A 22,258-nucleotide genomic window follows, 5' to 3' on the forward strand; every position below is an offset into this window, starting at 1 on the left:
TTAAATTGCGGAACACCTTGCTGCAGGGGACTTGGATTGCCACCAACCTGGATGGCTTTAAAAGAGGATTAGACAAATTCATGGAGGTGGAAAGAGCTATGGATGGCTCCTAGCCAGGATGGCTTGGCTATGTCTCCTCAGTCGTAGGCAGCATGCTTCTCAATGCCAGGTGCTGGAGACAACAGGAGGGGAGACAGTGGCTCTTCTGCTTAGGTCCTGGCTGTGGGTTTCTTACTGGGGGATCTGGCTGGCCCCTGTGAGGACAAGATGCTGGACTAGGTGGGGCATTGGCCTGATGCAGCAGGCGCTACTAAAGTTCATATAATAATAATAAAGGTAAAGGTACCCCTGCCTGTACAGGCCAGTCTTGACAGACTCTAGGGTTGTGCGCCCATCTCACTTAAGAGGCTGGGGGCCAGCGCTGTCCGGAGACACTTCCGGGTCACGTGGCCAGTGTGACAAGCTGCAGCTGGCGAGCCAGCGCAGCACACGGAACGCCGTTTACCTTCCCGCTGTAAGCGGTCCCTATTTATCTACTTGCACCCAGGGGTGCTTTCAAACTGCTAGGTTGGCAGGCGCTGGGACTGAACGACGGGAGCGCACCCCACCGCGGGGATTCGAACCGCCGACCATGCAATCGGCAAGCCCTAGGCGCTGAGGATTTACCCACAGCACCACCCGTGTCCCTTATAATAATAATAATAAATTTTAATTATACCCCACCCTCCCCGGCCAGAGCCAGGCTCAGGGCAGCTAACACCAGTACAGTGGTACCTCGGGCTAAGTACTTAATTCGTTCCAGAGGTCCGTTCTTAACCTGAAACTGTTCTTAACCTGAAGCACCACTTTAGCTAATGGGGCCTCCTGCTCCCGCCGCGCCGCCGGAGCACAATTTCTGTTCTCATCCTGAAGCAAATATTACCTGAGGTAATATTTCTGGGTTAGCGGAGTCTGTAACCTGAAGTGTATGTAACCCAAGGTACCACTGTAAAATTACAATAAATACATAATGTGGGGGGGGACCCAATTTAAAGTACAGGTTAGAATGCAATTTAAAATGCAGTCTCATTTTAAAAGTAGCCCATAGATCAAAACCATAAGGGGAGGGAAATATAAGGGTCAGACTGAGTCCAAATCAAAGGCCAGGTGGTCTTGCAGGCCCTGCAGAAAGATGTCAAGTCCTGCAGAGCCCTAGTCTCTTGTGACAGAGTGTGCCACCAAGTCGGAGCCAGTACTGAAAAGGCCCTGGCCCTAGTTGAGACCAATCTAACCACCTTACGACTTGGGACCTCCAAAGTGTTGTCATTTGTGGACCGTAAGGTCCTCCACAGGGCATACCAGGAGAGGAGGTCTCGTAGGTAGGAGGGTCCTAGGCCGCATAGGGCTTTAAAGGTCAAAACCAGCACCTTAAACCTGACCCTGTACTCCACTGGGAGCCAGTGCAGTTGGTAAAGCACTGGATGAATGTGATCCCGAATGTGATGTCCTCCAAACAGCCAAAGGTTAGGGATTATGCAGTGCTGTTGCCACTGGGGTGGGTTTTTGCCCCAAGTGAAACCTCCAGAGGGGCACCAGCCTATGTGAATGTGTACAAAAATGCACATGGGGGTGCCAAACTGGTGAAATAAAGCCTAGTTTTGCCCCTGGATTACGGGAGCTGCAGTCCCTAAATGCCAGGAGGGCCAGAGGTTCTCTGCCCTGAGTTTAAAAGTATCCTTCCGCAGCTTAGGAAGTATCCTGGCCTGGCTGGAAAAGACCCATGTATGAGATCTGGAGAATTGATAGGCATGTTGGAATAGGCTTCCTCAACGTGGTGCCCACCCCCCAGGCACTCTTGGACTCCAACTCCTGCCATCCCTGGCCTTTGGCCTTTCTGACTGGGGCTGATGGGAGTCGGAGTCCAACCGTGTCTGGACGGCCACAGGTTTCCGCATCCCTGCTGTAGAGAATGGCGCTGATGGTTATCTATTTCTTCAGACATTTCCAGGCCACCTTTGAGTCCTCATAAAGCAGCTGACACAAATATAAAATGCCTTAAAACACACGTGCGCAGACTCTCAAAGCAGTGATAAAACAGCAGCTGCCCCAGTCCCAATGTCTAGATAAACAGCCCCCTCAAAAAAGGGAACCAGAGATAAGATGACAAATTCGGAGTGTTAAGGAATCTGCGGCTGCCTTGTGTCACTTAACAGTCACGGTTTTCACCCCAAAATCCTGGGAGCTGTAGTTTGTTAAGTGTACTGGGAATTGTAGCTCCTAACAACTCTCAGGAAGGCGTAGTGGGGAGGAGGCTGGGGGGCACATTTTTTTCAGGGGGCGCAACCAGGTGCCCCCACAACAGGCTCCCTCATCAGAGCCCGGCTCTGGCACTCAAAGGAACTGCAGAGACGGCTTCTTCGCGCAATGGCCCAGTGTCGCCAGCAGCAGCTCCATCCCTGGGCCAAAGCTGACCTGGGGGCAGAGAGGCGCTGTGGCATGCTTGTGCCCAGCCTGGCAGCTCTGGCAGTGAGGAGAGTGGGCATCCCGCCTGCCCCTGGCGGCGTTGACATACACTCCACCACTGCAGGAAGAATTGCCTCTAAGCAGTGGCATAGCGTGGGGGGTGCAGGGGGGGCCGGCCGCACCGGGCGCAACATCTGGGGGGCGGGCGCTCGCACTCACAGCTCTCTGCCCCTACCTGGCTCGCTCACTCTCTCTCACTGCAGTGCTGGCTGTGCGAATCCGATCCGAGCCACCGGGTCGCCGCCCACTGTGGAGGGGAGGGTGCCAGGCGTGCGGTGCGGAGAGAGAGCGAGGGACTATCTGGGGGAGGGACAGTGCAGCGGGGGGGGGGGCGCAAATTACTTGCCTTGCCCCGGGTGCTGACAACCCACGCTACGCCACTGCCTCTAAGACAATTTGCAGTTGTTGGCTGCACACACAGAATATCTAAAACCAATGTGTTGTTGTTTTTTTGTTCAAAGCTAAATCGTGCAGCTTAAAGCAAATTCATGCAGATTTAATTAGAGTGAAGCTTAATCAGCTTAAGGATTCTTTATAATCAGGTGATAGCTGTCATTCTCTGAGGAGAGATGGTAAATCTGCAGAATATTCTGTTCCCTTTGGCAGCAAAGCAGACCATTTGGATTGAGTATGTTTGTTTTGTCACAACAAGGTAAATTGCTCAGCGGCTGACAGGTGCTGGTTGCATCACAATTCTGGGTATTGGCAATATCAAGGCTGCATCATATTCATAAACATGGAACCTGGCCAAATGTACAGCTCCGCTCACTGCTCAGGCGTCATCCTGGAACTGGTGGATTAACCAGCAGCCAATTAAGCAGCAGAGCAAAGCTCCAGCTGGAGTCTAAAATGATCACCAAAACCATCAAGAGGAGGGATCAACTCCCCTGTGAGGAATGGTTGCAGCGCTTGCGACTTCTTAGTTTACAGAAAAGGTGAGGAAGAGGCGATATAAAATTAAACATGGCATAGAGAATGTGGATAGGGAAGAGATTTTCCTCTCTCTCTCATAACACCAGAAGTCATGGACATCCCATGAAACTGAATTCAGGGCAAACGGGCCCAATTCAGTTTCCTGCTTCCTTAAGTTGGCAGCCGTCTGTCTCAAGAGACAATAGAGTGCGGGGCTGAAGTCAAGCCACTACGTTGGCAGTGCCCTCTTTGGGGCACAAGGCTGGGTGGTGTATGGAGGTCCTGGGCTGGCCAGATGATGGGACCTCCCTCTTGGCCTCACCGATGTGGTCCAAAGGACAGCAGATCAATATATTTGGCACCAGCTGGGTTGCAGGAGTTGCTGAAAGGAGGTGTACAAGGCGCCACCAGATTTGTGGGACTCCAGATTTGTGTAGGGTTTACTACTGAGCCTTTTCTTTTCCTGAAGATATTCTGCAAGGCAGCGGAGTTTCAGCACCAGAATTTTCTTTCTCCTAGATGGACCACCTTCCCAGGTCAATGAGCCCCATCTGACCCTCACTTCCCTCTACAGCACGGGCAAAAACTGCCCTCTTGACCATTGGACCCACTCTTGGCCTTGTCTGCTCAATGGCCCAGAGCCTGTCTTCGCATGCAGGGGAAGTCCCTAAGTCACCAAGGGTTTGAGACCCATTGGATGCCTTCACCTGGTTTAGCTGGCCAGTCAAAGCTGCTCCTGGGATAGTGGCCGCTGTTGCCTACAGACAGCTTCTAGGAGCCATAGGGGAGAGCTGTGTGCAGGGTGGGGATCAAAAGTGGACAATTACCCCAGGAGCAGCGTGACATGACCTCCGCACAACACCTGATACACCCCTTTTAATTCTTTTGATTTTGGATTGTTTTATGGAAAAGGCTACACAACCGAACCCAAATTTATGACCTTGAGAAGTAGCTTTGGTTTCATCTCTGGATATAGGATTGAATAAACTGATGATGATGGTGATGATGGGAATATGGTCGAGATCACGTCATGGGGATCACCTACCATTTGCCTCACCATGACTGCTCACATGGAGGATGGATGCATTTATATACTTATTCCGCTGGATATGCCATCCGTGGACAGACTAGATAGGTATATATTTTAATCACAAAATATGTTAATTAAACACACATTTTATTTCAATATGCATATTTCTAAATTATCCCAAAGTATGCCTTTAGAACACATACTGTTAATTTTTATGCTACAGACTGTATTACAAAATTCCAAAATCTAGGGCTAACCTGACAATTTCAGTTTTTCACAGTTTCTCCTTTTCCCGCTCTTAGGTTCTGTTCTCCACGTTCCACATCTCACTTTGCAATGTTTCTTTTTAAAAACCCTCATGAAAATCCATCTGCACTGTTGCATGAATTTCTCCTACTATACATGTTTTTATATGCAATTTCCCCTAATATACTGGATGTTTGAATGCAATTTCCATGTAGGTTCTGATGCACACTTCCCCCATTATATACTCACTTTTGTACACATTACTCTGTTGGCCAATTGCATTGCAAAATTTGGAGAAAGTGCTGCATCTGAAGGAGGGCTGCCTTTCAGTTTTGTACCCAAGTATGAATTTGGTAGGTTCACCTGGAACTCCAAACTAAATCGAATTTCTTCCCCATCTGATCTGCACATTGGCCGTAGATGTGTGGATCCAGCCCATTTGCCCATAAATTGAATTTCAGAACCAGCCCTACCAGGAAGGAACGCACAAACATTGATAGACAAACCAGGCCTTCACTGGAGTGTAACCATGAAATTTTGTTTATTGTTCTTACCAGAGAGTCCAACTCTCTTTATACTATGATCTGTCCTACCTTAGCAGGCTCTGGGAGTTGACCTTGCCAGCTTCCACGACACAAGGCCTGAGGAGCGGCTTAACAAAAAGGGCAAGAAGTGGTTAGTCCTCAAGGAGAATAGAAGGGGAGGCACCGGCACCGGGGGGGGGTGCAGAGTAAATAACAGCACATTGCCTTCCTCGAGAGCAGGGGATTACTAAGCAGAAAGATTTGCAGGGGAACCTTAGGCGGATATCTGACAATCCCCTCAAAGACATCATCTTGGAGAGTGAAATGTTGCGTCCAATTCTGTGCACCACAATTTAAGAAGGATGTTGACAACCTGGAATGTATGCAGAGGAGGGCAACCAAGATGATCGAGGGTGTGGAAAACAAGCCTTATGAGGAACGGTTGAAGGAGCTGGGTATGTTTAGCCTGGAAAAGAGGAGACTGACAGCCATCTTCAAATATCTCAAGGCCTGTCACATGGCAGTTGGAGAAATCTTGCTTTCCTTCTCTGGAGGGTAGGATTCGAACCAATGGATTCAAGTTACAAGAAAGGAGATTCTGACTAAACACCAGGAAGAACTTTCTGACAGTAAGAGCTGTTCAACAGTGGAATGGTCTCCCTTGGGAGGTGGTGGACTTTCCTTCATTGGAGGTTAAGCAGAGGTTGGATGGCCATCTGTCATGGATGCTTTAGCTGAGATTCCTGCAATCCTTCCAACTCTACAATTCTATGGTTCTATGAAACATTTAACGTGGTCCCCCGCCCCCCGCATTTAGGAGCTGCACACTCTTGTTTGTCCATGGGAGAAAGGTGCCCAGGAAGAACTGGGGGGGCCATCAGATGAGCAACATCTTTGGGTCAGCTCGGCTGACCGCTTGCCCCCACTCTGAGCCAACACCACTTCTGTCCCATCTTTGGCCCTGGAAGGAAAGGCTGTAGCCTCAGGGCACGTAGGCTGCAGCCTCTTGAGGAGACTACGGGAGAGGCACATGGAGCACATGGGAGAAGGACAACACAGGGATTGGGGTGGTGAAGAATGCACAGGGGATCCATTCTTCTCCACTGGCAGAGTCCATCATTCCCAAGAAGCTTTGTCCTGGGTGGCTAAGGTTTTGCCGGGTTGGCCTGCATCCCGTTGGCGGTGGAGTCCAAGAGAGCCCCCTTTCGGTAAGGCAGGAGGGAGGGGTTGTTGAGCAAAGTGTAGGCCAAGAACCACCGCGCACGGCTGCGCTTGCCCTTGGACCCTTTCGATGAACACGCCCTGGTCTTCATGAGCTTGACTCCTGCCAACAAAAGGGCCACTGTGAAGATCCAGGAACCCACACACACTTTCCCTGGGGAGTCCAGAGGCAGTCTCAAGGGCCAGTCCACCATCGAGGGGGGACCTTGAACTCGGCTAAGGAGGGGCAAATCTGCCCTGGTTTCCCATTTATCATCACTAGCCAGAGTGGAAGGGATCAAGGCTGCATTCTGCAAACCTTAAATTTATAGCTTAAGCGCTGCTTTAAAAGCGTCCCATCTCAAAAGTGTGCACTCTTCCCTTGAATGCAAAGGGGTAGGAAGGCAGGCAGGCAGATGGAGCCCAGAACCTTCTCAGGCTCTGCCTGCCTGCCTGTCTACGCCTCTGCCTTTTCCCAGGCAGGCAGCTGCCTCTTCCTCCTGGTCAGTCACGACTGGGAGGAAAGAGACAGCCCACCTAATCAGGTGAAGGCAGAGGCAGGCAGGTGGATGGAGCCTGAGTAGGTTGTGTGTGAGCACCTTCTTGGGCTCGGTCTGCCTGGGTGTGTGCACCTTTGAGGAAGCACCGCCCCTGCCCCTCCTCCTGGCACAGGCTGGAGTAGTATGGGGGCTCACTCAGCTGTAGGGCTGGGCAGTGGGGAGGAAGCAGCAGCCGAGATACATTTCAGACATTGCGATATTTCAGTATATCATGATATCTAGCTGCAGATATATCATGATGTTGAAAAGCAAGTATCACCCAGCCCTAGCTGGGATCTCCTCCATCAAGGCTCAGGTTGCATATATGTGTAAATAAATAATAATAATAAATAATAATAAATTTTATTTATATCCCGCCCTCCCCAGCCGAAGCCGAATCAAATAATCAAACAATCAAATAATCCAACATTCTAAAAACAATATTATTATTATTATTATTATTATTATTATTATTATCACAAAGATACCAGTCTTCACTGTGCCTTATTATCTGCAAGGAATCACAGGTAAGCTCACCTGACATCCCTGGAAGCTCACTCAGCTCAGAGACTGGGCTGGCATGGAACAATATCACACACCCTTGGAATCTTAAATATTTATGCTTGGTTATAAATAAAGCTTTAAAATAAATCAATTACCCTGCCCCTCTAGTGCTCATGCACCACATTGGGCATCATTTGAACACAGCACTTCTCTCCTCGGGGCGTGGGTGCATCAGACAAAAACAATGCGGATGCCAATGTCACTCGTCCTTTCACAGATCTGACCTCCCCACCTGCACTCACCAGAAGGCTTTTGGAGCAAGGAAGCAAACCCACAGCTGGCTCCCCCCCTCCCCCCCGTGTTTCCCATGAGAATCTATACAGAGAGACAGAAAAGTGATCTTTCCATACATGACAGAGGAAAATCATCTCCCTGACTGGCCACAAATGACAGAGCAAGCGGGCGAGTGAGCAAGAAGCTGGATGTTATCTGCATCTATTTTGTGATGATGAGGCTGGACGGGGGACCGGGACTGAGAGTGCTCACCTTCTTCCACATCTCTTGGCTGGGGTCCCTTTGTGCACACCTGGAGGAGCAGGAAGCAGAAGGCTTTCATCACAGGGTGCGATTGGCTGACCTCAATCTTCAAGTAATGGCAATACGTCCGGTAGCCTGGAGGGGGAAGAGGAGGAAGGGGCAGGGGGGGAGACCAGACAGTTGAAAACATTCCTGTTGACCTTTGAGAGATGCAGAAGACTGTTGCAGGCAACCCCAAGATCACTGGAGGTTTTCAGTATTTCTAACTCATTTTCTGTGATTTTGCTTATGTTTGATTTTGCATTTAATAACATGATTTTTTAAGTCAGGGGGTGGAGGTGGGTCTTTTTGTGCAGGACTGCCAAACAAACTTTAATTGTGCAATGCAATACAGTGGGCACTTGGGCTGCGAACTTGATCCATGCGAGATGCACGTTCGCAACCCGCAGAGGCGCATCTGCGCATGCACAGGTTGCGATTCAGCACTTCTGCGCATGTGCAAAGCGCGATTTAGTGCTTCTGCGCATGCGCGACCCCCGAAACCTAGAAGTAACCCGTTCTGGTACTTCCAGGTTTCGGCAGGTCCATAACCCCAAAAAATGCAACCTGAAGCGTCTGTAACCCGAGGTATGACTGTATTGCCAGCACATGAGTGAATCCTATCTTGAAAGTCTGCAAGTGCCCTCAGGGATGAAGGGGAAATCCGTCCATTCTGCATTTTAAAGCGCAAAGCATGTTGTTGTAAGTGAGCTTCCACAGCCAATCTCAACTTCCTGAATTAGGTACATATAGCCAGAAAGAGCATGCGATGCAGGACAGAAGGAAAGAAAGCAGACGAGGAAAACAGAAAGGGGATCAAACCGCTTGCATTCCGCTGACCTGGATCAAAGACTTCCACGCCGTGGCCTAGCATGCTCACATCCAGCCGGCAGAAGTGGACGACATTGTACAGTGCAGACCCCACCATCCTCCAGACTCCTGCCAAGACCCCCACGAGCACATTGATGGGGAACAGCAAGAACGTCACAATGTACAGCGCCCGTCTTCCCAGAGGGGAAAAGTGGAGAGAGTGCAGACAGATTATTATTTTTGCACAAGCGGCACCTGCATAGCCTTGAAGGAGCTTCTTCTGTTCATGATTCCCACCTGCCCACCACGCCTTCCCCTGAGAATTCTGGTGGAAATGGAAATGGGAGCAGAAGCTGACGATGTTCACTGATTCGTCCCATGTCCAAAATGGAGCTCAACCCAGGGCATAGAATTGGGAGTCACTCTTCTTGTTGCTTTCGGTCCACAAATCAATACGTAATTGATTGTGACTACCCCCTCTGCCCTGGATTGTGTTTCCTCTACACTGAAACAGGGGGGAAGAATGTCGTGACAGTGTAAGTTACCTAAGCTATGTCAGTTACACAATTTTGCCACAGTTCACAGAGAGGCCAATCATGTCATTTTGGGTGGAAGACGAACTGCAGTTGAACGGAAATGGTGTTGCACATGACGAAAAGTGAGTGGAAGGGAAAATGGTGCCTTCTTATCCCCCTAACCTCTGGGCAACCATAAACTGGTTTAGAGGCTCAATCAAACCAATTCACTCTTTCCATTCTGATTCTGGAACACAACTCATTGGCCATATCCATGCTAAACATTTAAAGCAGATTCATACCACAGCCATGGCAATCCTGGGAGCTGTAGTTTGTTAAGGTTGCTGAGAGTTCCTAGGAAACCCTTCCCCCCTAGACCTATAGCGCCCAGAGTTATATAGTTCCCAGACTGATTCTTCATCCACTCTGGGAACTGTAATTCTGTGAGGGGACTAGGGGTCTCCAGACAACTCCTAGCACTCTTAACAGACTACATTTCGCAGGATTCGTTGGGGGGAAGCCATGATTTTTTAAAGTGATGTGATACTGCACATGTGCAGTGGACATGTGGTCATTGCCTACATCACGGCTGTGGTCCATATTCCATCATCTGGACCCTGAGATGTTAACAAGCACAGCTGTTGCAAGAGGCAATCCAAGAGACAGTGAGGTGCTGCTCTCTCATGCTCTAGCTGGGATGAACAACTTCCATAGTCACCTGTTGGTCAGCTCCCTCGGGAGGTGGCCACGCTCTAGAAAATAGTAGTGAGTCAGCAGGTTCTGTGCAACCACAGCCAGCACCAGGGTCAACCAGAAAGGCCTAGACAAAGAAAGCAAATCAGAAGTGGCCAGTTTTGCTCAGGGTATAGTATTTGCATGACAGTTTTAAACTGGTGCAATAGTCATGGTTCCACTCAAGGGATCTGTGAAATTGCAAGGGTGAAGAGGAAACTTTAGTCTTAGAACCTTTCCAGATGAATAATGCTCAGTGATCTAGACATCTTCTGTAAATCAAAGATTTCAGTGGTTGGGTGAAATATACTTGGAGTCTAGTGTGGATTTCATGCTCTTTATTCAGCTCATAGTAGTGAGGAACGGAAGTTCCCCTGAAATGTCTGCTTTATATACGTTATTTACACAATGGGCCCCATGTGATTGGCTAATTCAGGGATTCTCCTGTAGGCCAATCAGGTTGCGGATTCACTTCCACCTGGAGTTGGATTGGATGGCTCCTGCGGACCAATCAGACTGCTGCATTCTGAATCCTATTCAACTCAGTACATAACAATGGGAATTCTTTTCAAGGGCAAAGGGCCTGCCTTGGGTTGTGGTGGGGCATTTAAACTGGAGGCTCACACAGAGCGTGGAGAGTCATATCTTTGGGATGCTGCAGTCGGACAAGTTGACCTCCAAGGTTACTTTCCATTCCAAAGTTCTATGAAACACAGACTAGTCAGTACTTGGCAGCGCGGCGGGGGCAGAGGGCGAACGGTGGGTGGGTGTATTCAGAAATGCCACAGTTACTTAGATTTCTGAGAGTCATGTGGTGGGGTCCAACTCCCATCATCCCTGGCCAGCAAGTCAGAGGCACGGCCAGTAGGAGCTGTGGTCCACAAAATCTGGACAACCACATTGGCTACCTCTGGTCGGCATTTGTTTAAATGCACCACTGATGGTGGTGGTGGGACCACGGCATGGTAGGAAAGAGTTGTCACCTTCTTCTCTGCATGCCGCAGTCAGGATCCTGTCATGCTTGTGGCTGCTACGTTAAGAGGAGAATAAGAGAAGCAGACACTCAAGGGCCAACTTCATCTTCAAATGCAATGCCAGTGTGATGGAAGGAGGCCCTGAAACTTATCCTTGCTCCAAAAGCAAAGGCTGGGCATTTGCAGAAGTACCTTCCACCTTGGCTTGAGCATCCTCCATCCAAGGGGATCTTAGCATTTTGCAGATTTAAGCTTGGGTATGTCGCCCATTAGGTGATGCGGATGGCGCTGTGGGTTAAACCACAGAGCCTAGGGCTTGCCGATCAGAAGGTCGTGGTCCGAATCCCCGTGACGGGGTGAGCTCCCATTGCTCAGTCCCTGCTCCTGCCATCCTAGCAGTTTGGAAGCATGTCAAGTGCAAGTAGATAAATATGTACTGCTCTGGTGGGAAGGTAAACAGCGTTTCTGTGCACTGCTCTGGTTTGCCAGAAGCGAGTGGCTTAGTCATACTGGCCACATGACCTGGAAGCTGTACGCCAGCTCCCTCGGCCAATAAAGCGAGATGAGCGCTGCAACCCCAGAGTCGGCCACGACTGAACCTAATGGTCGGGGTCCCTTTACCTTTACCTATGTTGCCCATTAGGCTTGTAGAACTCTTACCACATGTTCTCCATGATTTTAAAGAGGAGCATGTTGCTGCCAGATTGCAGGGGGATGACCACAAAGAAAGTGAAAATCACAGTGCAGACGAAGAAGACGATGTGCTGGATGAGCAGACCTGGAACAGGGGCAAGAACACACCATCACAACAGAGGGAGCGGCCAGTGTGGACAAGCTAGACAGACCATTCAGCTCTGACAGGCAATGGCTCTCCTAGGTTTCAGACAGCGGTTTCCACAGCCTCAGTTGGAGGACCGACTTCCCTGCTTCACCTTCCAAACAGTGGTGGAGGAACCCTCTCTGGCACCTGGCACGGGACGCCGAGGGGCGGGGCAAACCGCCTAGCGGTGCATGTGCAACGTCTGAACAGACTGCGCATGCGTGGCAGCCTGTATGGTCACCATGTGAGAGGCAGCCCGTACAGACAAGCGGCGCTCATACTAACTGCACGTGTGCCCTTGGCCGCTCTACAGCTGGGGGGGGGCGGCAGCGGGCCATCTTGTCACCCCCCGAGTGGTGCCTAGGGTGGACCGCCCCTTCTGCCCCTCCTTGTATGCTCCTGCTTTCAAAGAGGCTGAAGTTGGGGTGGAAAGGGGAGGACTGTCATCACCATCCATCATTAAATTCATATTCTGCCCTTCATCCAAAGATCAAGGGGCCGTTCACAGGATAAAAACACAAAATACATCACACACACTCCTCTAGCCTGGAGGTTACCAGAGCACTGAATGCCCCTCCTCCTGTGTTTCTCCCTCACCTGCATCAGAGCCTGTCAATCCAAGCCTGATCCCAATAGCGCTGTGGGGCTCAGGATGCAGAATGGGTCTGAGGGCCCCCCAAGGTGGGTGGGCTGTCTTAGCAACATTTTGGAGTAATCACACATACAGTGGTACCTCTGGTTGTGAATGGGATCCATTCCGGTTATGGACTTTGAAAGTCATATTTGGAGAGGCAGTGCCCCACTTGGACTGAGTAAGGCAAGATGGATGGATTTTCTGTTGGAGGGTGGCACTGCGGGAAAGCTTGGAAAAATGGAATTCCGTAACCTCAAAGAGACTGTGGAGTACGCTTTGGAATACCTTCTGGATTATAATTTTGAACATGGAGTTTGTTGAAATTGAATAAAGGAGCTGCTGAGAGAAAAGCCCTTTGGGATTTAATTTTAGGTTCTGAAAGAAACCTGCAGACAGACCAGGGAGAAGAGTTAAGATTCTCAGATATAAGAGCACCGGGTTGATGGAATTAATGGAACTGACAGGAAAGACTGATAATTAGCAGAAAAGACTGATAAAATCTGAAACCAGGGGGAAGAGATGGTGGGGAAAAATTGGGAACTTTGTAAAACAGTATTTAGTATAATACTGCATAATTAAGGAATGTTGGGAGATGGTGGAATGAATTTATTTGACTTTAGTGGAAATATGATAAGGATTTGAGACATTAGGATTTAAGGGTATAAGATCTTTTCTTTCTTTATTAGATTGGAGTATAGATAATTTTCTAGATGTTGATGGGAGGATAAGGTTTAAATGGATTAAGTTAAATAAGTGAGTAAACAGTGAAAGATGGAAAGAATTTGTTGATCTAATTAATAATTGGAATGCAAAAAGGGAGGTGGGAGGAGGTCGAGGAAATAAGTTACTGAAGGATGGAATTTTGAAAAATGGAAGTGTTTTCTTTTTTAAATGTCTTTGTTTTTTGTTTGTTTTTTTGTTGGTGGGGTGGGGGGGATTTTTTTTTTGTTTTTAGTTTTTTCTCTTACTCTACTGTATTTTGTCTTTTTCAATTCTTTTTGTATTTGTGAAAAATGAAATAAACATTATTATTTTTTTTAAAAAAAAACCAACATGAGCAGAATGCAACCTGCGTCTGTGCGGGTCACGATTTTTCGCTTCCGCACATGCACGTGATGTCATTTTGAGCATCTGCACATGCGCGAGTGGCGAAACCCAGAAGTAACCCTTTCTGGTACTTCCGGGTCACCGCGGGACGCAACCTGAAAAGATTTAACCTGAAGCAGACTTAACAAGAGGTATGACTGTACTGGTCTTTGCCTAAAGTCCTTCCCCAAGGGCAACATGGAACAGGAACACTCAGTTGCTCTCTTAATCTCAGGGTCGTGGGTTAGAGCACCATGTGGGTTGGGCGAGATGACCCTTTGATGCAGGTTTTACTGCATTAGTTTCCATTGCAGTTATCCTCTGTTTTTCACAAATTGCTCTGGAGCACCTTTCTCTAACACACCAGCACCTCCGCTCCAATCCTTACACAAAAGGAGCAAATCAGCATATTGTTTACCTAAGCAGGCAAATGCAGTTTGGAAGCTGGCAAAGAACATCCAGCACACCAGAGCCTGCTGTGAAGGCTGAAGCTTGCGAGAGCAATAGAAGACGTCTCTGACTGCCCCTTGGTACAGGCGCTGGAGGTTGATCCTGAAAATGGAGAGGGAGAAACCGGGGGGAAGATGCAGTCAAGTGGAATGTGAGAGCACCTAAGGAGGATAGATGAAAATTTAGGAACAGCCTGCTGGACCAGGCCAAAGGGGGCTCCTCTTCTACTCCTGCAGAAAGCCCTCCTGTGGTTTCCAGCAACTAGTATTCAGAAGCTGGAAACAAACACAAACCCCTGTGTTGCAAAATGTGACAAATCTACAAAAATGCAAACGCAACATGCTGGCTAATAACTGTTAGTAAATATAGAATCGGTATGATGCCAATTCAAAATACATTGGTGCCTCGCAAGACGAAATTAATTCGTTCTGCGAGTTTTTTCGTCTTGTGAATTTTTCGTCTTGCGAAGCATGGTTTCTGATAGGAAATGCATTGACGGTTTCCCATAGGAATGCATTGACGGTTTTAAGAAAAAGGCGCAAGACGTTTTCGTCTTGCGAAGCAAGCCCCTAGGGAAATGCGTCTTGCGAAGCAACTCAAAAAACGAAAAACTCTTTCGTCTTGCAAGTTTTTCGTCTTGCGAGGCATTCGTCTTGCGAGGTACCACTGTATATGAATAAGCCACTTCAAAATAATATATATATCATACAACACATCTCACAAAATATACAAGTTGTTATGTGTATCAGAGTCAAACAAAGGTTCAAACAACCAATGAATAGGGAGGAACACCAAACCGTCTCTCAAAGGAAGACGTCTCACACAAGTCTCAAAGAAAGACGTTTCTCCGAAGTCTCAAAAGGACAGTGCATCTGGAATAGTTCAACTGTTTCAAAATAAAGTCTTCATCAGCAAATAATTATCAATGAAATATACATACTAGTGAAGATCATACTACTGGATCAGTGCTCACTGGATAATGTAGCTGCTGAGACGTCTTCCTTTGAGAGTTCCTCCCTATTCATTGGTTGTTTGAACCTTTGTTTGACTCTGATACACATAACAACTTGTATATTTTGTGAGATGTGTTGTATGATATATATATTGTTTTGAAGTGGCTTATTCGCTTATTTTGAATGACATCATACCGATTATATATTTACTAACAGTTATTAGCCAGCGTGTTGCGTTTGCACTTTTGCAGATTCCCATTGTGGAGGCAGAGCACAGCTATTGTGGTATTGCAGTAGCCATGGAAAGCCTTCCTTCTTCCCTGAATTTGTCCAATCCTCTTCTAAAGCCATCCACGTTGGCAGCCATCCCTCCCTCCTGGGGGAAGGACTTCCGTAGATCAACCCTTCATTGCGAAAGAAGGACTTTTAGGATGGCGGATGCCAAGTGAAGGCATTTGCTCTCAAAGCAGGGATGAGAACAACAGCGGAAGTGGCTTGATGCACAAACCACAGAGCTTCTGCAAGGCTAGATTGGGGTTTTCATCTGGAGCACTTAAAGTGAAATGGAGCAGGAGGAAGACGAAGGGAATGCAATATCTCTTGCCAGTTAAGAGAAGCAGGAGGGTGGCTGGCCTGGGGCAGCCTGATTTGGGTGGGGCAGAGCCCCGTTTGCTCTGATGGACCTCCCTTCCCTGCCCTTGGTGGAGTCCAGAAGGACAAGGCTCAATTCCCAAACAGGACTCAGATTTGACTCAAGTTAAGAACTATAGGCCGATTTCGCTCTTAAACAATGACTATAAACTATTTGCTAATATATTGGCAAACAGAATGAAGAAGTTGTTAAAGGAGTTGATACATGAAGACCAAGCAGGCTTTCTTCCTGGCAGGCAAATGAAAGATAACATTAGGAATATAATTAATGTTTTGGAATATTTGAATGCTAGGAATGATAAGCAAGCAATGTTAATATTTGTGGATGCGGAAAAGGCCTTTGATAATATTTCTTGGGAATTTATGTTAAAAAACAGAAGGACAAGGCTCACCTGTGCTTCCCCATGGACTTCATCAGCATACAGAAAGTCAGCAGGCAGGAGACGACCAGGGAGGAGACGAAGCAGACTGCAAAAAACAGGAGTGGTTTCACAACCAGTCCCTCTTTTCCCAGGGCACTCTGGGAATTGCAGCTCTGGGAGGTGAATCGGGACCTTCTAGCAACTCTCAGCAGCACCCTTCACAAAGTACAGCTCCCATAATTCTTTGGGGGAAGCGGGGGGTTGCTTAAAGTGGTATATTGGTGCAGATGTGCTCCCTGACTCTCACCTGCATCCCCTCGGTTCAGGTGTGCTTCTGCCATTCTGCTATAGCAAGAGGGAGGGTCCTTATCACCAGGGAGAGCTGACAAGACAGGCAGCAGCCCATTTGTCTGCCTGCCTGCCTGTCAGTCAGCCTGTCATCGGCTATGCACTCCCCCTCCTCCATCTTTTCCATCCCATCCTCTCTGTGCCAAATGCAGGATTCTACCACATCCCACCCCCACCACCGCAAGCCTTTGTGAGCACTGCATTACCATCTGCGGGGTGAAACTGCTGCCTGCATTTCACTCCCCCTTTGCTTCTTGGCACTGAGCGCTGCTTTTAGCTCGCTGGCAAATGGCCCAGAAAGAAAGCAGGAAAAGAAGGGTGAATTTGCAAAAGGAAACCCCCAACGGACCCCACAATGACAAAGATGTTTACATGCCATAAGACGCCCCTCAGATTAGGAAAATTTGACCACAGACCCTGATCCCATCTGCAACGCTTCCCTACATCCAGAATCCATCCCCTCTGAACTTCAGAAAGGTCTCTGTACGCACAGCATGAGGACTAGGAACTTAGGATTTCAAAAAAGAAAAAAACACTTGGAGAAATACTTGGCGCAGGCAGCCAACTTGATAACCACACAGCTGTATCAGCATCCCCATGTTTGGAACTTGCCCTCTTCATCAGATGAAAGATACCCAGGAAGTGATCGGGGAACGTGTTAACCATCCTTTCGACTTGTAGCAACAGTCCAGTTTGAGGACAATAATGCAATGACCACGACTAAGGATCGAAGGCTTGGGGAATTTTGGTTCTCAAAGTGCTCGTCCACATTCCTGCTTTTCCCATGCCTAGAAAGCAGAGGCCCATGTGCTTTCCCCATCCTCCCACTCCTTTCTTGGGGGAAACCCAATGTTTAGAATCATAGAATCATAGAGTTGGAAGAGACCACAAGGGCCATCGAGTCCAACCCCCTGCCAAGCAGGAAACACCATCAGAGCACTCCTGACATATGGTTGTCAAGCCTCTGCTTAAAGACCTCCAAAGAAGGAGACTCCACCACACTCCTTGGCAGCAAATTCCACTGTCGAACAGCTCTTACTGTCAGGAAGTTCTTCCTAATGTTTAGGTGGAATCTTCTTTCTTGTAGTTTGGATCCATTGCTCCGTGTCCGTTTCTCTGGAGCAGCAGAAAACAACCTTTCTCCCTCCTCTATGTGACATCCTTTTATATATTTGAACATGGCTATCATATCACCCCTTAACCTCCTCTTCTCCAGGCTAAACATGCCCAGCTCCCTTAGCCGTTCCTCATAAGGCATCGTTTCCAGGCCTTTGACCATTTTGGTTGCCCTCCTCTGGACACGTTCCAGTTTGTCAGTGTCCTTCTTGAACTGTGGTGCCCAGAACTGGACACAGTACTCCAGGTGAGGTCTGACCAGAGCAGAATACAGTGGCACTATTACTTCCCTTGATCTAAATTCTATACTCCTATTGATGCAGCCCAGAATTGCATTGGCTTTTTTAGCTGCCGCGTCACACTGTTGGCTCATGTCAAGTTTGTGGTCAACCAAGACTCCTAGATCCTTTTCACATGTACTGCTTTCAAGCCAGGTGTCACCCATCTTGTATTTGTGCCTCTCGGTTTTTTTTGCCCAAGTGCAATAGTGCATGGGCAGCTGCCCCCCAAAATCAAGTAGATCAATACAAAATACTTAACACACACATAAAGCCTGCTCCCCCCCCCCACAAATCCTGGCTACATCCATGGTTTAGAACAAAATTGGAAGAAAGGTCAATCCAGAAAAAACCAAATTGCCATTTACTCTGATTGAGTGCTAAAAAGTGGTTCCCGTCCCCCCCCCCCTTTAAGGGGAAGCAGAGGGACAAGAGGAGAATGCAGAAGCCCTTGGTTTCTCATTGTCCCCATTTAAATTCTATTGTCCCCCTTTCTGCAACCGATTTGTGATTTTTTTAAAGCAATAAAAAGCCCTCGTGCGCATTATAGTGTGAATCTGTCCTTTGCATGCAATTTCGACTAAGGCACACATTTTGTAAGCAATTTCTCCCAATATAGTAAAAGAATCATAGGATTGTAGAGTTGGAAGGGACCACAAAGGTCATTTAGTCTAACCCCTGGCAATGTAGGAATCACAACTGAAGCATCCCTGGCAGATGCATTTCGCATGCACTTTTCACTGATATATTCAGTTTTATGCACCCTTTCCCCAAATGTATGCATTTTTGTAAGCACTGGTTTGATGGACAACGAATCTCCTCTTTTTTAGGGGTAAAATTTCTGTCGGGTGGATTTTTAAATTTGCCAAAATGTCTCTGATTATAATTTCTGAATGAGACGTAGACATAGCTGGTGGCTGAAGACTTGCTTTCCTCTTCTCTTCTTCTGCCCCTCTCAGCAATATATCACAGCTTCTATAGCCTACATATAGTAAAGTTAAAGGGACCCCTGACCATTAGGTTCAGTCGTGGCCAACTCTGGGGTTGTGGCGCTCATCTCACTTTATTGGACGAGGGAGCCGGTGTACAGCTTCCAGGTCATGTGGCCAGCATGACTAAGCTGCTTCTGGTGAACCAGAACAGCGCACGGAAACACTGTTTACCTTCCCGCCGGAGTGGTACCTATTTATCTACTTGCACTTTGACGTGCTTTTGAACTGCTAGGTTGGCAGGAGCAGGGACCGAGCAACGGGAGCTCACCCCGTCGTGGGGATTCGAAGCACCGATCAGCAAGTCCTAGGCTCTGTGGTTTAGCCCACAGCGCCACCCACGTCCTCTACATATAGTAGGGGTGTTTAAAACGAGAGTCGCCATAGCGTCCTCTTTTTTTGCTCTTCAAGATATGGCAGCCATAATATAAACTCAAAAAATGCACAACATAGTAAGAAACTAAAACAATACAACAACACCAACCCCTGCCCTTGTTTAGAATACCATAGATTGTTTAATGAAGAAGTGCCTGGCGTGCTCTGGTCCATGGGGTCACGAAGAGTCGGACACAACTAAACAACTAAACAACAAAAAACCATGCTAGTTTAGACAAGCCTGACCAAGTGGCTAGAAATCTGATGTGAGTTTTAAGCTGTTTTAGTACCTTATTTAAAAATTTGTCTGTTTTAAAGTAAACCACTCTGATGGTTTTTTTTTTTTTTTTTAAAAAGCAGTGTATAAATTTTATGAAATAAAGTAAACAATGTAAATTGTTTTGGAGGTAATAGTTGCATGACGCCTTACTCTTGAAATAAAAAAGGTAAAAGGTAAAGGACCACTGGATGGTTAAGTCCAATCAAAGGCAACTATGGGGTGTGGCACTCATCTCACTTTCAGGCAGAGGGAGCCGGCGTTCATCCACAGACAGCTTTCTGGGTCATGTGGCCAGCAGGACTAAACCACTTCTGGTGCAATGGAACACCATGACGGAAGCCAGAGTGCATGTAAACACCGTTTACCTTTCCACTGCAGAGGTACCTATTTATCTACTTGCACTGGTGTGCTTTCGAACTGTTAGGTTGGCAGGAGCTGAGACAGAGCAACGGGAGCTCACCCTGTTGCAGGGATTCGAAAAGAAATATCAAGAATGGGTTGGATCCAACAGGGCTCTTCTTATTTTTAATTTTAATTTTTTATCCAGAAAAACTGCTTCTGGAAAAAAGTACAAAAGCAACCTGACAGGCGTTTTCATGCTGCTAGATCCTGTGCAGAGAATTCTAGGAGATTTAAAAGATCTTGGCACTAAGCTGAATTCATTATGTATCTGTTAATTGACATTTTGATAGCTCAGCAAACTTGGGAAAGGGGAAAGGTCACTTCAATTGAATTATGGGGACGATGACTAAAATGCTGGCTCAACATTATTATCATTATTTTTAGCTACTCAGTTAGGGGGCCAACCAGCTCTGGAAGGATATATTGATCATTAATGTGCTTAGAGATATGCTCCAAGATAAATACAAAAGACTAGACTGTATTCATGTGGAGACCTTATTGCATAACTGGGCTTGCGAGCCAGTTCTTGTTCCTACAGTTTCGTTATTTCTGGGGGGGGGGTGGGAGGAATAATTGAAAAATAAAAATGTGGGCAGGGGGTGCAGCCAGCAGTGGGCAATCTTATATCCTTGTGTTTCTTTAGTTCTTCAGAGCCATTTCTCGGGGATGCTCCAGTTGTGATTCCTACATTGCAGAAGGTTGGACTAGATGGGACCCCTTCCAACTCTGCAATTCCACGATTCTGTGACCACCTCCAGAGTTTGCTTTTATCAGGGGCAGAAAGGGACATCGTCAACAAGACCAGGGCCCCAAAGACTCACCTTCTAGCGACCAGATGTAGTGCTTGAGGGTGGCTAACTCTTTGTCTCCAGGGATCCCAGCGGGATTTTCAGAGGGGACCAAACCAAACTGGATGAAGAGTGCAGTCAGCTCCTTGGTCATGCCAGACCTTACTATCTGGATGCTGGGGACGAAGACTGCCAGGAGGAGGAGGGCCACCTGTAAACCAAGAGATGGTTCATCTGGCTGGCCACTGAAAGAACAGGATGCTAGACTAGATGGACCACTGGCCTGACCCAGAAGGCTCTTCTGATGCTCTTATGTCTCTGGGTACCAGTTGTTGGGAGACATGTGCAATAGAGCGCTCTTCCGCTTGTGGGCATCCATGAGAACAGAATCCTGGGCTGGATAGGCTGTGGGTTCTTAGGTTCTTACCTGATAGACAGCAATCACAGATGTGGCGAGGGAGAGAATCAGCTTCAGAGGGATCTGGAAGCCTGCAATTCCACACAAAAAAATCACAATCACACATGGGTAGCCCCCAACACTTCCACAACATTTTCTGATGTTATTAATGAAAGAAGCCTTGGTGGGTCAGAGTCCGCTCCACTGGTTGCAGGGAACAGGAGACTTAAGTTGTCAGGTTTATACGGTGCAAAGAAGGAAATGTAAAAGGGGGTGGGAGTTAAACATAAATGGAATGCAGAAATGCAGTCTGTGGCCATGGATGGAGAGTAGCTGAAATAAAATGAGTGAAAACACAATTGTGTGTTTGTGTGCGTGTGTGTGTGTGAGTGAGAGAGAGAGAGAGAGAGAGAGAGAAAGAGAAGCTTTGGTCCAAACAACTGAAGTATATAATCAAGAGATGTGTCCCAAGATCCCACAAAGAAATCCAACAGCCACAAAAACACAAGCACAATTGCTGCTTCCTGATTTTAGTATATGTGCTGCTGAAACAAGCACGACTGTGATGGCCTGGGAATCTGATTCAGAAGCTGAACCTGAGGAGTCCCAGCCTGCACAGGAGTCCCCGCCTCCAGGGCCGGCTGAGCTGGGGCAGGGCCTTGATTCTGAAGCGCCTGCACCTGTGCCGGGTCCTCAGGACCAGACACCAGATGTATCCGCTCTGGCTCCTGAGGTGATCGAGGACCCGTTGCCTGCAGGTGCGCCTCTCCCAGCCCTGTCAGGGGAAGGTGAAGCTGCCCCTGGGTCCAGTAACCCTCCAGCCTCTCCTGAGCTGCAGAGGCTCAGGGCAGAGAGGCGCAGGGGACTGGTTTCTCCCAGGAGGAGTGCTCGCCTTAAGGCCAGGAGAGGCGGGTCACCTGTGGGCCAGGACCGCCCCTGGCCTCAGAGGAGATAAAGGCCAGTCAGCCCAGTCCCAGGTTGCGGGAGCAATGTCGTTGGAAACCTGTTTCTGCCAGCACCCTGACCTGTTCTTCCGGGGTTCCTGACCAAGCCCGGCTTCTTGCTTTGGACCCCGCTTCGCCCTTGGTGGACAGTCTCCAGACCCTTGACCCAGGACTGGACTCTGACCACGCCCTCACGGTAACCCCCCCCCCCAGGACCAGCACAACGACAGCTGCTGCTTCCTAAGCCAAATTCAGCTCATTAGCTAAGTAGGGTGGTCTGCCAGGAATGACAGTCATTGCTCCCAACGGGGCGGGGTGAGC

At 48.1% G+C, this 22,258-nt stretch overlaps 1 protein-coding gene across 1 annotated transcript in view; it reads right to left on the reverse strand.

Moving 5' to 3' along the window:
- Positions 1-4,578: 4,578 nt before the first annotated feature.
- STRA6 (signaling receptor and transporter of retinol STRA6) overlaps positions 4,579-22,258 on the reverse strand; it is a 60,750-nt gene continuing 43,070 nt past the window's right edge. Inside the window, exons 10-18 of the mRNA XM_083398892.1 lie at positions 21,024-21,085; positions 20,630-20,807; positions 16,051-16,126; positions 14,023-14,156; positions 11,725-11,842; positions 10,077-10,178; positions 8,874-9,037; positions 8,004-8,129; positions 4,579-6,538 (exon numbers count right to left, since the gene is read on the reverse strand). Of these exons, the coding sequence (XP_083255018.1) occupies positions 6,360-6,538; positions 8,004-8,129; positions 8,874-9,037; positions 10,077-10,178; positions 11,725-11,842; positions 14,023-14,156; positions 16,051-16,126; positions 20,630-20,807; positions 21,024-21,085 (1,139 nt within the window). The 3' untranslated portion in view covers positions 4,579-6,359. The remainder of the gene's footprint in view (positions 6,539-8,003; positions 8,130-8,873; positions 9,038-10,076; positions 10,179-11,724; positions 11,843-14,022; positions 14,157-16,050; positions 16,127-20,629; positions 20,808-21,023; positions 21,086-22,258) is intronic.

The sequence above is a fragment of the Podarcis tiliguerta genome, assembly GCF_965153285.1.
Source record: "Podarcis tiliguerta genome assembly, chromosome: 9".
Taxonomy (NCBI): domain Eukaryota; kingdom Metazoa; phylum Chordata; class Lepidosauria; order Squamata; family Lacertidae; genus Podarcis; species Podarcis tiliguerta.